Raw genomic sequence first — 16560 nt, 5'->3', positions numbered from 1 at the left:
CATGCCATGGAGAAGTGCCCCTTGCAGTTCATGCACTCTGTAGCAAGAGGGTCTGGTGCCAGGACAGCGTAGCCAGACAGCCAGCCCCCTCTCAGACCAGCATTGCTGGGAACACAAGGGAGCCAAAACAACAGGGCACTTAACGTAAATTCCAGCAGAGCCTTTGAGGCTGTGAGAAGCACAGGTGTGCTGCTGCAATGTGCCTCTGGGAACATATACAACGATTAGGCTCACAGCAGACAGAGAAGCTGTGACAGACATGGCTCTTAGCCCCTACTAAATAACGTGTTGCACACACACCCACATCCTAGGTGGGAAAATATTCACCCTAATAAAAGGAATGTTCAGTAGTCGAAACTTATTGTTCCTCTCCCTTGCAAGTGTAAACTACTCTTGCGAGAGCTGGCGTCACCCAGACAGACCAGCCCCAATTTGGCATAAGAAAGGAGAAAGAGAATAAAGGACTACAGAGGTATAAGTATGGGACCTACAGCACCATGATTTTTGAGTGCTTTTCACTATCTATCTGCTGGTCAGATAAGTGACAGCCTCCCAAGGCTTCTGCAGCTAAAGGGGTCCCTAAGCCTTGTCCCTTATTCGTCTTTCCGCGGAATTGAGTGACCGATCCTGGCTTGGCACCGCTGGAATCGAGAGATGCAAGGAGGGTAAGAAGCACCCACACCTGATCTCCTATCTTTAGTGTACACATATTTTGAAATAGAGCTCTACACTTTGTTTTCTCTCTTTGGGATCATGGCTTCAGTTTTGTAACTTGTTTGTGTGTGTAACATCTCTACATTTAAATAAGTAGGCACTAGCAATTTTGTAACCACATGATTAGAATCTAGTTTAATAAATTTTGGTAACCGTTTGTGCATAAGCCTGACTTGTTTCCCCTGGGTTACTGTAAAGCAGCCAACACAATTAAGGAACCTCAGCCGTTTTGGCTATAAAGCCTGGCCATTAGGTGAGAGTACTAAGAGCCTAGCGTTGAGTTGTGCCGCCTCCACGGGCCAAACTCTTGGGGCGCCTGTCAGTCAATCCTGACTGCCCGCCGCAAAGGGACAGTGAGTCCTAGCGGTTAAAGTCACAGGTGTGGAAAGGCTCTTAGTGCTGTCATTGGGGCACCTGTCAGTCAGTGTTGACTGCCCACTGCGAAGGGGCTCTGAGCTCTAGCAGTTAAAGTCACGGGTGTTTAGGACCTTGGGGCATCCATCAGCCTGGCCCGGGCTGCCCGCCGTGAAGGAACAGTGAGTCCTAGCAGTTAAAGTCATGGATGATATAAAACGGGCATAGCTGGCACCTCACCAAACATCCTTGGCCATCGGCTAACAGACAGGGATGTCTGTTCCATTTATTGCCCTGCCACTGTTAGTGAACCCCATCGTGGCACCCCTCCCCTATGTCCTGCACGTTTCCCAGAGTCACTGTCTTTTACAGCAGAAGGGTATTGATCGCTTTGGGTGCCTGGGAATCACAGCACCCCCACTGTTGATTTGCCCACTGACCAGTAGCTGTCTGGCAATGCAAACCTCCACACAGCATTTGCCACATGCTTCTGGACTGTTGGAGCAGGTCTTATTTTGCTACTGCAGAGCTTCAGAATGGGGGAAAGCAAATTGCAAACCTCCATGAAAGTGGCCTTAGGCACATGGGAGTTTTGTAGCCACTGCTGATTGTCCCAGACCTGCAGAACAATGAGATCCCACCAGTCAGCTTTTTACATGGCACCACTACCAGCACTCCCATGTGCAAAGCATCAAGTGCAGCCACAGCATCTCCGTTCCTCCCCTCTAGCGTCTCTGAGTCGTATATGTACGTCGTCCTCAGAATTTTCTTCGCTCTCTCAGCTGCTTATGCTCTGCACGTACAACAGCACAATGCATGCTCATAATACTGGCCACAATGGTTTTAAGCTGTACAGGTCCCATGCCAGCCTTGCAACAGCATCTGCACACATACATAAAAAGGGTACAAACACCCTTTTTGCTGTTGCTTTCCAGTGAGAGAGGGAGGACAGGAGCGCTCTATGGGATGCTGATGAGACACACTCACAAAACCCATAGCGCATGCTTGTCCCATCACACGCTGGAGCAAGCAGGAACTGTCGGATAGGTGCCCACAGTGCATTGCTGACAAAGTCGAACCTGGCAACACTAATGCGGGAGACACTCCATCGATTCTGTGTACCAGTGTGGACATGAACCTTCAACTTTACAAAATCGGGTGCTAAAAAATGTACCTTAACTTAGACCTAATTTCCTAGTGTAGACATACCAAGAGACCGCCACAGCACATCAGCCTGTCTTGCTTAAAGCCTTACACGAGCTTCTACTGTTAGAATCTGGCTACTGCAGTGGCCAAGCAGACTCTGTGAAGTCAGCAGACATTGAAAGCAAGAGTGGGCACCCCTGTTGGAAGCTGATATTCTGGTAATCCTGCATTTCTGGTTGCACTATAGGCCAGTTCTCGCATGCAAAATGGCTGCTCTCAGGTCCCAAATGCCTCTCCTCAGATTCAGATTCCAAGGCAAGAAGGGACCACTGTGGTCTAACCTCTTGTACAACATAGGGCAGAGACCTTCAGCAAAACACCACCTAGAGCAGAGCTGCTAGAAATGGTCAGTGATGGAGATTCTACTGTGTAGAGACTTACCCCAGTTAATTGTTCCCAAAAGGTTAATTTACTCCCTCAGACAAAAATGTACACCTCACTTTCACTCTGTTTGTCCAGCTGCAGCTTCCAGCCATGGGCTCACATTCTACATGTCTCTGCTGGATAGGAGCGTGCAATAGTCCGTTCCCCATGTATATGCTAACAGACTATGATCGAGTCACCCCTTCACCTTCTTTAAGCTAAATAAATTGAGCTCCTGGAGTCTGTTACTAAAAAGCAGGATTTCTAATTCTCTCATCATTCTCATGGCTCTTCTCTAAATTCTCTCCAATTCACCAGTGTCCTCCTCCACGTGCAGGTACCAGAACTGGACCCAGTGTTCCAAAAGCAGTCACGCCAGGGCCAATTCAGAGGCAGCACACACCATTAGGGGTTAAACAAAATTCCAAAAAAACACGGATTCCTGATCTCTACAGAGACGAGATGCAAGCGGTACAGCAGATTCTGCCGAGACTTTGTCGAACAGCATCACTGCTAAGCTACAAGAGGTTGATAAGGGTTCCCAGATCAGAAAACCAGTATAATCTGTGGTCAACTGTATATAGGATATTTATAAGCATGGATTGGGTTAAACCCACAAGCACCCCTCAGCAAGGTAGTGTAGGATAATAAACCAAGCCAGTTTAAGTTGTTAACTGGGTTCTCTTGGGAGTTAAAAAAAAAATTAAAAGAATGACAAGGAATTTTTTCAGCTTTTGGAAGCAATTTATAATTAAGAATTTTCTCCTTAAAACAGCAGATGTGAACTGCCATGAAACAGCAGCAACATGTTACTAGACCAAGACTGGAGAACAGACAGCATTCAGTTTGAGCGATTTAGGAACACAGCACTAAGCTAAAACAGACCTGCATTTTTTTAAGCAGTGAGAATTATGCTGACTGCATTACTAACAGTACATGTGATGATACATTTTGCTGAGCACAGATTTAGACATCCAATTATTGTGAAGGCCAGTAGGTGGCATTCAATGAACTTATTTTAAAACTGGACAAGTTGCTGGACAGCAAACTGGGGAGGCTAGGAAAGAAACCCATACACAGGTCAGGTGTTTTCCCAAAAAGCAGGCATCAGAATAAATTGCTTCAGCAGTGTCAGTTACATCCACGAGCTGTAGGATAGTCCAGAGATTAGTGCTCTAGCCTAGAGCTGGGCAGGCTTGGGACCAATGCACTGCCCTGCACAGACTCCCTGGGTGACTACAGGCAAAATTACTTGGAGATATGTGTATCTCATAGAACTGGAAGGGACCTCAAGAGGTTATCAAGTCCAGTCCCCTGCCCTCCTGTCAGGACCAAGCACCATCACTGACAGACTTTCATATTAAAAAAAATTCTAGTTGTCCCAGATCTCTAAATGGCCTCCACAAGGATCGAGCTCACAAGCCTGGGTTTAGCAGGCCAATGCTCATACCACTGAGCTCTCCCTCCCTGCTCTATGTCAACTTCATACCTATCAAGTGGGGATAATAGCACTCCCACGCCTCAAAGGGATGCTGGGAGAATAAACACATGTATGATTGTGAGATGTTCAGGTACTACAGTGAGGCAGGTCATACAAGTACCTGCTTTGAGATGGGAAAGGTAGAAAGATCTCATGGCTTATGTGTTAGGGAAAGACAAGCAGGAGCACTGGAGGAGACATTCTACTGAGACTTTTAAGAACTCCATGAAAAGGCTAATTGATAACAGCTTCCAAAGTTGCCTTATTTTCATCTTACAGCTAGACGCAGCTTCTTAAATAAAGAAACAAGCAAACTAACTAATGCTTACCTCGATAATCAAACGTGACTACATGGTAACCAAGGGAGCTTAAGACCTAGACAGAAAAAGAAAGTATTTAATATACAACCACAATCTCAGTAACAGCTACTCTGTCACTTAAACCTCTCACTTGGGAGATGGCGAGGTTTGTCCCACAGCATGTGTCCTAGTTTATAAGATTGACCCAACATTCAGAAGGGAATATATGGTGATACAGGCAAAGGCTCCTATACACCCAGTTATCCAAGATAGTCTTTTTGTTTCTGCTTTTTCCCCCAGCATCAGAAAAAGGAAGGATGGCGCAGTGGTCAGGGTGCAGCCCAGCAACTCATGATACATGGTTTCAATTCCTTGGTCCATCACAAACTTCCAAGGTGCCTGTCAGCCAGTCACTTAGCCTCCGGGCTTGAGCCCCCTCACTTGTACAATGGGAACAATAGCACTGCCTTACCTCCCAAGGGTTTTGTGAGGCTAAACATAGCAAGGTGATAATGGATCACTCCACAGACGTACTTGTTCTACATGGGCTCCCAAAACAGCATGAGCACTTCAGTGTCGTCCTGAGCTAGTTTTGACCACTACACTCTCTAAGATGAATCAGAACCATGAAGGCCACTTCTCATAGCAGTAATGACCTTACAGACTTACAAAACTACAAAAGCCATCCAGTAGCACCTAAAAGTATTATTTATTCTTAGTCTTTAGGTGCTACAGGATGGCCTTTTTTGGTTTGTGAACATACAGACTAACATGGCTACTTTCCGAGACTATTCACCTTACAGTTTACATTAACATGTTCCCTTGAAGCATGAATGTTGTCTTTAAGACCATAAATACTCTGGTTTCATACCTTTGCACAAGTGACAGTGTCTTAAAACAGCGTTATTTTCATTTGTATGGACACCAGCTTTAAGTTCAAGAAAATAAGACAACATTTTGCCTGTTTGCATCAGTGTAAACTTGAAGAATCAAGCAAAAATCCAAAAGGAGACATATCATTCCAGCTACAGCCTCTCTTCTGGAACTATTTTACCATTGGGGCTTTCACACTTCTGCTTTCAAACCCTCAGCCCCACAAGCTTTTGATTTTTCAGTGAAACAGTACAAAGGCTGCCTTATTTACATTATTCAAAATGTACGGGCTGTTCCTACCCAGCTGTTATATGGAGTATGTTTTGTGGACTCTTGCAAAATGTTTAATGGTTGTTTTAAGTACTAAACATTTTTAACAAGCTCAAACTTATCTAAAATACATTGTCAGAAAACCTGTCAGTCTGTTACCAAGAAGATTTAGTTATGTGTTAGCACGGATGACCCTCAAATTCTGCTGCAAACAAGTATAAAAAAAAAAAGGCCACATTAAAAATAAATTCCTTTGTTAAATGTCTTAGCAAAAGTGATGTTAAAGTTCTAGACTAGCATTTTAAAGACCTGTCATGGTAAAATCTATTTGGGCATTTTTATACTTGTCACAAGAAAACTGGAGCAATCAAGGCAATCCCTTTGTGTGAATACTTTGAAACAAAGTTGTCATCTATTTCAGTCAGAGGTAGGCTGCTTTACTGGGTCGTATGCAGCGTGGTGCATTGGGGAACAGGCAATAAAGGAAAGGCTGACTACACATTTGTGAAGAACTGTAAACAGAACCTTTCTGCTGTCACGGCCCCCGGCTGGTACACAGTAGTCTTACTTACAACTGTTTGGGCTTTTGTATAACACATATGTAGTTCCAAGACACAATGCTCTTTGTGTTTCAATTATTGCAGCAAATAGGACTGTGCTAGGAGATGCAAAACAAAGAAGCTTGCATCAGCTCTCCGATACCACAAGAAAGGTCACCAACAGCCATTAGCACCACAACAGCAGCCGAGGTACCACTGGCAATGATGAAACCTCCAGAAGAAGCCAGCCATCATGGGCAACAGGGAACCCCATAAAATCTATCAGCCACTGCAACTGGTGAAGCCCCCCCCCCCCCCCAATTCTCCAACTCTCTCCAAAAGCTCCCCAGGGCTGCAGGATAACCCCAGGAGCTGCTCAGCCAGAGTCAGCTGGGGAACCCATGCAGCTCTCCAGGCCCTGTGGGCAGTCAGGAGACCGCAGAGCTCCCCAGGCCCCACATGCAGCAGGAGATTCCCGCCCCCCACCCCCATGCCCCAAGCCAGGCAGGGCAGTGGGGGATCCAGCAACCAGCTCCCACACCTGTGGGTGATGTAGGGACCCCAGAACTCCCAGCCCTGCAGGATGGTGGTGGGGGGGGTTCCCTCCTACGCAGCTCCCAGGCACTTCTGCATTTTGTCAGAGATGTTTTTAGTAAAAGGTCAGTGGCAGGTCATGCTTTCCATTAATTTTTTTGTTCATGACTGTCACTAAAAATATCCATGACAAAATTGGCCTTAATCATGCTGGCTAAGTTTGTATTGTTAAAACTAACCATAACAGGGACAGGGATAGCCTTTGACTATGGGATGGCAGTCTCTGTAGCTGGATGTGTGCGAGGGCACCGAGATCCCTTTGATATTCCTAAATAGGATAATCCATAACCATATAAGTACTATGTGCCTATACAGTGTGTTACAAATTATTATGCCAAGACATCAGAGCATGTTTCGAGAACAGGCAGAAACTCTGCTTCAACAGAGCACTGTCATTGGACATTGGCTTGCCCCCGCTCCCATATCACCATCTCTTCTATTGATCTTTGCAGGTACATATCTGATGACTTGCTCTTTTTTCTTCACTGACATCACCACCCAACTACCTGTGCTGAGAAGGGACACACCTACATTTCTCTCCCTTTCCACTAATTTACTTGTGGCTATTTCTCAATTTTTCTAGTAATCTCCTTCACATCACACTTAAAATCAATTATCCCCAGACATCCGACGCCCATATATTTTATGGTCAGCAGAATGAAGTTACCTAAATCCTTATTCAGTCCTAATCTGATTGTGTTAAATTTGCAAATAAATTGCAACTCTGCTGTTTCTCATTGTAATGAGATTTTGAAGTCTTTTCAGGAGTATCTCTGGGCCAAAGGATAAATCAGACATCAAGAAAGGTAACATACATAAATCAGTAGAACATTTTACTCTGGATACTCAGTAATGGATTTAAAAGTAGCCATCCATTTACAAAAAAAAACTTCAAAACCAGACTGCAAAGAGAAAAAGTAGAGCGGCAATTCATTTGTAAATTCAACACAGTCAAATTTGGACTGAATAAGGATTTAGAATGGTTCTCTCACTATAAAAGTAATTTTCCCTCTCTTGGTATTCACGCATCTCCATCAGCTACTGGAAGTGAGCCTCATCCACCCTGAACTGGCCTCACAAGCACTGGTCCCACACTTGATAAGTAACTCCCTTCTGTGAGTGAGTGCGTGTGTGCGTGCCCCTGTAATTTCCATTCCAATGCAGCTGACAAAGAAGTTTCTACCCAGGAAAGCTTATACACAAATACATCTGTTAGTCTTTAAGGTGCCACAGGACTCCTTACTGTTTCTAAGGATATAGATTAACATAGCTACCCCTCAGAGTGAATTAAGATTACTTTGCTGACAGGAATTTCACAAGATAAGCAGCAATGCAATCAAATCATTTTATAAGTACCAGAACTCAAATTCCAATTATAAAGGGAAGGATACACATTCAGAGGTGATAATATTCACAAGCCTGTAGGAATAATAGAAGTAAGGGCTGTTTTATAGAAAAGTACAATAAGGCCAGACTATCTTGCAATAACAAGCTCAGTGTGTTTATTTGCTCGATCTGTATAATGCAACAGTTTAGGGAAAGCACGGAGTCACTTACCTTGTAAAGTTCCACACGGTGATCCCCTCCTCTATGAAAGAAAATTTAGGGAAAAAGGAGGAAATGATATTAGTGTTTAAGCTTCCAAAGCTGTTCATCTTCAGAGCTGTACTTTTTTTCTCCTCTCCATGTTGCTAATTAAAATATGGACAAATGCTGATACTCTACAAATAAAAATATTAAATACTTCACCTACTTGATCATTTGTCTTGAAAAGCCACTAACCCAATTTCACCACCCCACTACAAAGCAAGCATTCATTCCGAGCACTGTCTTCCTGCCCAATTCCCACAAACAAGAAAAACACATGCAGAGGGAAGTTCAGCTCTACCAAGAATATCAAAGTTTTCCCTAGCTTATGACACTCTCTCCAAAGATCCCAATTGTCAATGAGCCATGCCAACTCTTTTCAGGACTGATTTTAAAGTTATAAGTCAACTTGTCCTTAAACCCTAACATTTCAGTGTTAATTCACGTGTTAGTTCATATGCCTAATCCACTGCAGAACCTCCAGGGAAGTAGAGTTAACACATTTGGCTTCAGATGCTGCACTGCTGGAAAAATAATACTGACATACTGACATACCTAGTTTTATTACTTGACTGTTCAATTTATGGCACAAACACTCACATTTTGCTTTGTAGTGCTCTGTCCAAGAACAAATGCACCTCGACCTGCCAAGCACTCCCATGGCTTTGCTGATACTAATACCCAGTGACTGGAAAGGACGCTAAAGGCTGTCTTCTTTAAAAAATGCACTCTATGTCAAACCAAACTATGCTTTCATGGAGAAAGCAAGAACATTTGCTTGGGAAGCTGCTCTCTATAGCCTAACTGTCGTCCTTTTGCAAGTTAGTTTTTCCTCAAAAAGCAGTGTCCCACCAGCATCCTAGCAGACCATGAAGCAAAGAAATGACCTTGAGCCTTCAGCTCGTGCAGCTAAGTCACAGATACAGTCTTCTCCAGTCAAGAAGATACCTTGGCTCACTTGCTTGGTCATCCACTAGCAGCTCAACACCATCATAAGGAAATCAAAATATGTACCCTAAACTTGTCCCTCCACTCTGACTCCTTTCTGGCCAATATTGCAATAGTAGACAAAATCCAAGGGAACTGGTTTTAGCCATCAGCATTTGGAGGGATGGTTGCTGCATTGCAGAGGCCATCTCTACATGCACAAGCTTACAGAAACAGCCACGCTGGCCTAAAACCACACAGTTACCTGTATTATGCCAAGAGGAGTGCACTCTCCCTTCAACACAATTAAACCAGCTCCATGAGTGCTTATGTTACCTGTGGGGGTGGGCTCTAGTGTAGACAAGACCTTTGATTTTTCAGGCCAAGAAGCAGGTTGGGAGCAAAATGAGAGGTGGGAAGATCCTCTCTCCACACACAAAAAAAGAAAAAATGATGACAAAGTGGTATTCTGGTGCATTTATATCCACTCTCCTTTCCCTTGGTCATTCACAGGCACAGGAATATCACTAATTTTATATATTTTCCTACATCACATTAAAATGAATATTCTGCAGCCAAGTTACACATCTTGTCTCATAGTCCGGAAACTCCTTTAGTGTTTTTCTTGCGCACCTAAAACACTAGCAGACACAAAATTGCAACATTTATGGATTTCAGCTTTAACAATAAGTTGTGTACTGGACACGCTGTAGAAAGACACTCCATCTATTAGGACTGAGTGGCCAAGGAAAGCAGGTTGCAGCTTTTCCAGTACTAATAAGAAAATGAAATGTGAAATACATACATGATTTCATAGTGCAGCATTTAACTTTCATGCCACTCTTGCAGTGCCAAGCAGTGACTGTAATCTATATATTATATGGAGGTGCTGGTCACAACCAGAGTAACAACTTTCATTACTACAAGATGCTACCCTAGCAATACACCGGTTGAAGGAAAAAATGTGATCATATAATTGACTACTGTACTATGCACTTGTTCCTGTTGAACCTCATCAGATTTCTTTTGGCCTAATCCTCAAACTTATCTAGGTCACTCTGGACCCTATCTCTACCCTCCAGTGTATCTACCTGTCCGCCTAGCTTAGTGTCATCTGCATATTTGCTGAGGGTGCAATCCATCCCCTCATTCAGGGCATTAATAAAGATGTTCAACAATACTGGCCCTATAACCAAACCTCGGTGCACCCGATGTGAAATTGACCACCAACCAGACATTGAGCCATTGATCACCTGTTGGGCCCAACTGCCTGGCCAGCTTTCTATCCATCGTACAGTCCGTGTATCCAATCCCTACTTCCTTAACTAAATGTCAGAAGACAGCTGTTACAATGATGTTCCTCATGACAGAGACACTCTAAAATGGATACTTGCTTTGAAAGAACATCGGTGTTAATGAATTCTGATTTGCCGATACTCTTTGGAATACATAAACTGCTAAGGAAAAGGAGACACACATATACACAACCAACCCATGGAAAGCCAATGTGCTGCAATACAAAGAGATAGGACAGAAAGCTTGCATATACATGCTGATGTCACATCTCATCCTACTAATACTGTAGTTTTAACACCCAAGAACAAAGCTCCAAGAATTTATGTGCAGTGTGGTAATGCAACTAACTGTGAAGAAGCCAGCGGAAGCATAAAATGCTCCTATCCTATGTAAACAAATATCTAATAAATATGCAATAACAAAAAACTTACACAACCCCATCAACTGTTCCCTTCGCCTTTGTTTTCCTCTTCTACACATGCAAGCATAAAATGAAGTCTCAGCAGTAATTTTTTAAGCCCACAAAAAACAAATTGCTCTGGCATTATTTGGCCCAATTTTGTAAACCAGCATAAACAAGAACATATTAAATTGAAGAAAAGACCTCTCTTCATAACTGATGCTTGCTCCTTACCTAGTTCCGGCATTTCCATGCAAGTAAAGGATTACAGGAGAATTAGATCCCAAAGTGTCCTCATACCAGGGCTGGCCTTTGCCTTGAGCATCCTTCCACAAGGCTGTGGGAACTGTGTGCCTAGATATGAAAACAGAAAATTAATATTGATTGCTTATTCAACTTTTCACACACTAAATCAGAAGTCAGTTTCTCTCAGTAGGACTGAAGTGCAGCTGGACACAATGCACAGAACAAATTATTTTAGATTATCAACTAAGTCTGTCAAGGAGGCAACAGAGGTGGTGTCGGAGCCTTTAGCTATCAACTTGAAAAGGCCTGGAAGATGGGAGAAATTCCAGACAAGTGAAAAATGGCAAATACAGTGCCCAGCTATAGAAAAGGAAACAAGAACAACCCAGGAAAGTACAGACCAGTCAGTTTAACTTTTGTACCAGGAAAGATAATGGAGCAAGTAATTAGGCAATTCGTCTACAAACATCTGGAAAAAAAATAAGGTGATAGCGAACAGACAGTATGGATTTATACAGAACAAATCACGTGAAACCAACCTGACAGTGTTCTTCGATAAGATTTGAAGTCTTGTGGATAAAAGAGAAGCGGTGGATGTGGTATACGTATACTTTAGTAAGGCATTTGATATGGTTTCCCATGAGTTTATCAATAAGCTAGGCAAATACAACTTAAATGGGGCTACTATAAGGTGGGCGTATAACTGGCTGGATAACTGTTCTCAGAGTGTAGTTATTAATGGTTCTCGGTCATGATGTAAATGATGTAAGGACATAACAAGCGGGGTTCTACATGGATCTTCTTTTGTGACCAGTTCTATTCAACATCTTCATCAATGATTTAGATATCGGAATAGAGAGTACAGTTAAGTTTGCAGATGATACCAAGCTGGGAGGGGTTGCAACTGCTTTGGAGGATAGGGACAGAATTCAGAACGACCTGGGCATACTGAGAAATGGTCTATAAGGACAAATACAAAGTACTCCACTTAGGAAGGAACAATCAAGCAACTGTCTAAAAAGGAGTACTATGGAAACAGACCTAGGGTTCATAGTGGGCCACACACTAAACAAGTCAACACTGTGATGCTGTTGCAAAAAAAGCCAACAGGATTCTGGGACACACTAAACAGGTGTGCTGTAAACAAGACATGAGACGTCATCCTTCGCTCTGCTCAGTGCTGATTAGGCCTCAGTTGGAGTATTGTGTCCAGTTCTGGGCATCGCATTTCAAGAGATATGTGGAGAAATTGGAAAGGGTCCAGAGAAGAGCAACAAGAATGATTAAAGGTCTAGAGAACGTGAGCTGTGAGGGAGGACTGAAAGAACTGGGCTTGTTTAGTTTAGCAGAGAGAAGACTTAGAGAGGACATGATAGTGGTTTTCAAGTACCTAAAAAAGGGTTTCAAGGAGGAGGGAAAAAAATTGTTCTCCTTGGCCTCTGAGGATAGGACAAGGAGCAATGGGCTTAAACTGCAGCAAGGGAGGTTTAGGCTGAACCTTAGGGAAAAAAAATTCCTAACTGTCAGGGTGATTAAACAGTGGAATAAGCTACCAAGGAAGGTTGTGGAATCCCCATCACTGGAGATATTTAAAGAGCAGGTTAGATAGATGGCGCGTGGTCCTGCCATGAGGGCAGAGGACTGGCCTCAATGACCTCTCTAGGTCCCTTCCAGTTCTATTGTTCTATGATTAAGTATTTGAAATAATAAATACTATATGCTACTTATCCTTATGTCCATTTCAGGCCCCACCACCAGGGAGACAAATATAACTATTCACTGATGCTTTCCAACCTCATACCGCAAATTTCATAGCCTAGCTTTAATTGAAGGCAGAATATAAGTCTACCTGAAAAGGACAACAGAGAAAATAAGTAATTACTGCAATGCTGGCGTACCCTAGAATTACCATAAAGCGGCTAAGAGAGAGAAAAAGAGAAGGCTAGCCCTAGATTCGTTTGAGGATACATCCCAGCTATCTCCCTGCAAGACTTCTGGTATTTGCTGAGCTGTACAGCTCAACTACTTGTGCATTAGCCCACTAAGGCAAAAGCTGGTGGGGAAGGAAGTTCCTCCTAAGATCCATGATCCATAACAGGCAAACTGGAATCCCTCACTGAATAGGAGGCCACATCTAACAGACCACAGAAAAAAGCTTAATCTGCTGACTCACAATTGAGTGTTCTGTGCACGTATTTGCTTTAAGGTACTGATTAACTGTACATCTGATAGCTGTGACTGCTTTTAATCACTTATCTTCACCCAAAGGCTGACGTAAGGTATATTACAATGCATTTCTACTCAGCAAGAGTTATCTTTTGTCTACAGTAGACTGAGAAAAAATGTTACTCACCATCGTAACTGTTGTTCTTTGTAATGTGTCGCTCACATCTATTTGAATTAGGCGTGCGCATGCCTCGTGCATGACTTTCCAAAAGTTTTGCCCTAGCTTCTACCCGTTGGGTCAGCTGTGGAGCCTATATATGACCTTCCAACTTGAGTGCTCCTCAGTTCTTTCTTGTCAAGGCTACTCTGACAATAGGGATGGAGGATGGGTTTCAAATAGATATGAGCAACACATGTTGAAGAACAGTTACAATCATTTTTCCTTCTTCAGTGGCTTGCTCATATCTATTCAAGTTAGGTGATTCAGAGGATGGCTCAGAATCAACACGTGGCTGATTCAAGGACAACTGCCCCATGGCTGCATCCTGTTTGGACTGCTGCACAGTAGCACAGTGAAATGTGAAAGTGTGTACAGAGGACCACGTCGCAGCTCAACAGATTTCCTATAGAGGCACATGAGCCAAGAAGGCAGCTGAAGAGGCCTGAGCTTGTGAAGAGTGAGCTGTAACAGGTGGTGGGGCAACCCTAGCAAAATCATAGCATGTTCATATACAGGGCATGATCCAGAAAGAGAGGCACTGAACACAGGAGCCCTTTCATACAATAAGCAATGGCCACAAAGAGCTGCGAGGTCTTGCTGAAGGGCTTAGTCCTTTCAATGTAGGAGGCAAGCGTCCGCCTCACAGCAAGTGTGCACGGTTGTGGCTATTGCACAAACCTGTGAGATTTAGGATGGAAAACAGGAAAGAAAAGTTACTCACCGTAGTAACGGTGGTTCTTGGAGATGTGTCCCCGTGGGTGCTCCACATTAGGTGTCGGGCTCGCCCGGCGCCGCAGATCGGATCTTCCAAGCAGTTTCTGCCGGACCGCGCATGCGCTGGTGCGCGCCGCTCCCCCGCGTGCTCCCGGCCATGTGCGCGATCCGGTCCCCGCCAGTTCCTTGACCAACCGCCTCGGATGCTCCTGCAAAACACTAAACAGAGATCCGGAGCGGGGAGGATGGGCGGGTAGTGGAGCACCCATGGGGACACATCTCGAAGAACCACCGTTACTACGGTGAGTAACCTTTCTTTCTTCTTCGAGTGTCCCCGTGGGTGCTCCACATTAGGTGACTACCCAGCAGTAACCCAAGATAGGAGGTGGGTAATCGGATTATGTGCAGCTTGTCCCCGAGAGGACCGCTGCCGAGAGACGGGTATCCTCTTGGAATACCCTGTGAAGGGCGTAATGCTTGGCGAAGGTGTCACAGGATGACCAGGTCGCCACTCTGCAAATGTCTTTTAGCGCAACGCCCTTGAAAAAAAGGCTGTTGATGCTGCCACCGCCCTAGTGGAATGAGCCCTGGGCGTGGCCAGTAAAGGAGTCTTTTTGAGTTCGTAGCACATTTTTATGCAAGATACGATGTGCTTAGAGATTCTCTGCGAAGAGAGACATTCTCCTTTTGATTTGGGAGCGATAGAGACTAGGAGCCTATCCGTTCTCCGGAAGGACTTGGTCCTGTCCATATAGAAAGCTAGCGCCTCCTCACGTCCAGGAGGTGTAGGCACGCCTCCTTGTTAGAGTTATGAGGCTTTGGATAAACAAGGGTAAACAATAGGTTCGTTAGTATGAAACTCAGAAAGAAACTTTAGGAACAAGGGCTGGATGCAGCCGTATGGTTACCGCCTCCTTGGAAAAACAGCGCAGGGTGGCGTTGCCATAACTGCCTCAAGCTCGCTCACCTTGCGAGCTGACGTGATTGCGAGAAGAAAGGTAGTCTTCATCATAAGGAGGCGGAGGGAAACCGTGGCCAAAGGCTCGAACGGTGGTCCCCTTTTCGCATTAAGCACCAGGTCCAAGTTCCACGGAGGTGGAAGCGGTTTCTGAGGGGGGTATCGGCTTACCAGCCCTTTGAAGAACCTGGTAACCATGGGATGGGCGAACACCGTGTGCCCTTCCTCTTCGTGTCTGAACGCCAAAATGGCGGCCAGGTGGACCTGAAACGAGGATAGCGAGAGTCCTCCTCTCTTGAGGTCCAGTAAATACTCTAATATCACAGCCATAGGCACCGAAAGGGGGCTAGCTGTTTGGTAGAACACCATGCCGTAAAGCGAGTCCATTTCTGCTTGTAGGTCTTCCTGGTGGAAGTCCTCCTGCTACTTTCTAGGACTTGCTGCACTTCCTCCGTACATGTGCTCTCTAGGGAGCTGAGCCATGGATTAACCACGTTTGTAGTCGCAGGCCTTGGGGGTGCGGATGCACTATGGACCCCTGGGCTTGCGTGAGCAGATCCAGCGCCACCGGAGGGGACATCGGTGGCCGGTCTGACATGCGCAGGAGTAGGGGGAACCATTGCTGTCGATCCCACGTTGGGACTATCGGGATCATTCAGGTTCCCTCCCTCCTGGCTTTGTGCAACACTTTGTGGATGAGCACTGTGGGAGGGAAAGCGTAAAGCAGGGGGCCCCTCCATGAGATCGTGAAGGCGTTCCTCAGGGGCCCCCGTCCCAGTCCTGCCCTGGAGCAGAATCGTGGGCACTTCTTGTTGTGCTAAGTAGCAAACAGGTCTATCTGGGGAAAACCCCATGCGTGGAAAAATCGGTTGCAGCAGATCGGGACGGATCTGCCACTCGTGCGTGAGTGCGAAACGCCTGCTCAGCTGGTCTGCCTTCACATTGCGAGCGCCTGGTAAGTACGAGGCTTTCAAGGTTATATTGTTGGCGATGCAGCAGTTCCACAACCGGACTGCTTCTACACATAAGGCACGGGACCGAGCTCCTCCTTGCCGATTTATATAAAACATGGTGGAGGTATCGTCTGTACTGATCCCGACTACCTTGCCTTTCATTTCGTCTCGAAAGTGTCTGCAGGCGTTGAACACTGCTCTGAGCTCCAGTATATTTGTGTGCAGTGACTGCTCCATGGAGGACCACAGCCCTTGCGTCACCTCTTCGCCCATGTGTGCTCCCCACCCTATGAGGGAGGCATCTGTAGTAAGAAAAACCAATACGTGTGGTTGGTGGAAGGGTACCCTTGTTAGCAGGTTCCCGGGGTTTACCCACCATTGCAGGGATTTGCGCACCTCTG

General features: G+C 45.0%; 1 protein-coding gene across 1 annotated transcript in view; it reads right to left on the bottom strand.

Moving 5' to 3' along the window:
- The window catches only part of ABHD12 (abhydrolase domain containing 12, lysophospholipase), an 86451-nt gene that overhangs the window by 28887 nt on the left and 41004 nt on the right, over window positions 1-16560 (bottom strand). The window contains exons 4-6 of the mRNA XM_074989208.1: window positions 11137-11256; window positions 8250-8280; window positions 4447-4492 (exon numbers count right to left, since the gene is read on the bottom strand). Of these exons, the coding sequence (XP_074845309.1) occupies window positions 4447-4492; window positions 8250-8280; window positions 11137-11256 (197 nt within the window). The remainder of the gene's footprint in view (window positions 1-4446; window positions 4493-8249; window positions 8281-11136; window positions 11257-16560) is intronic.

Source organism: Carettochelys insculpta, chromosome 3, assembly GCF_033958435.1.
Source record: "Carettochelys insculpta isolate YL-2023 chromosome 3, ASM3395843v1, whole genome shotgun sequence".
In the NCBI taxonomy this organism is placed as follows: domain Eukaryota; kingdom Metazoa; phylum Chordata; order Testudines; family Carettochelyidae; genus Carettochelys; species Carettochelys insculpta.
This window is presented reverse-complemented; position numbering and strand designations above follow the sequence as displayed.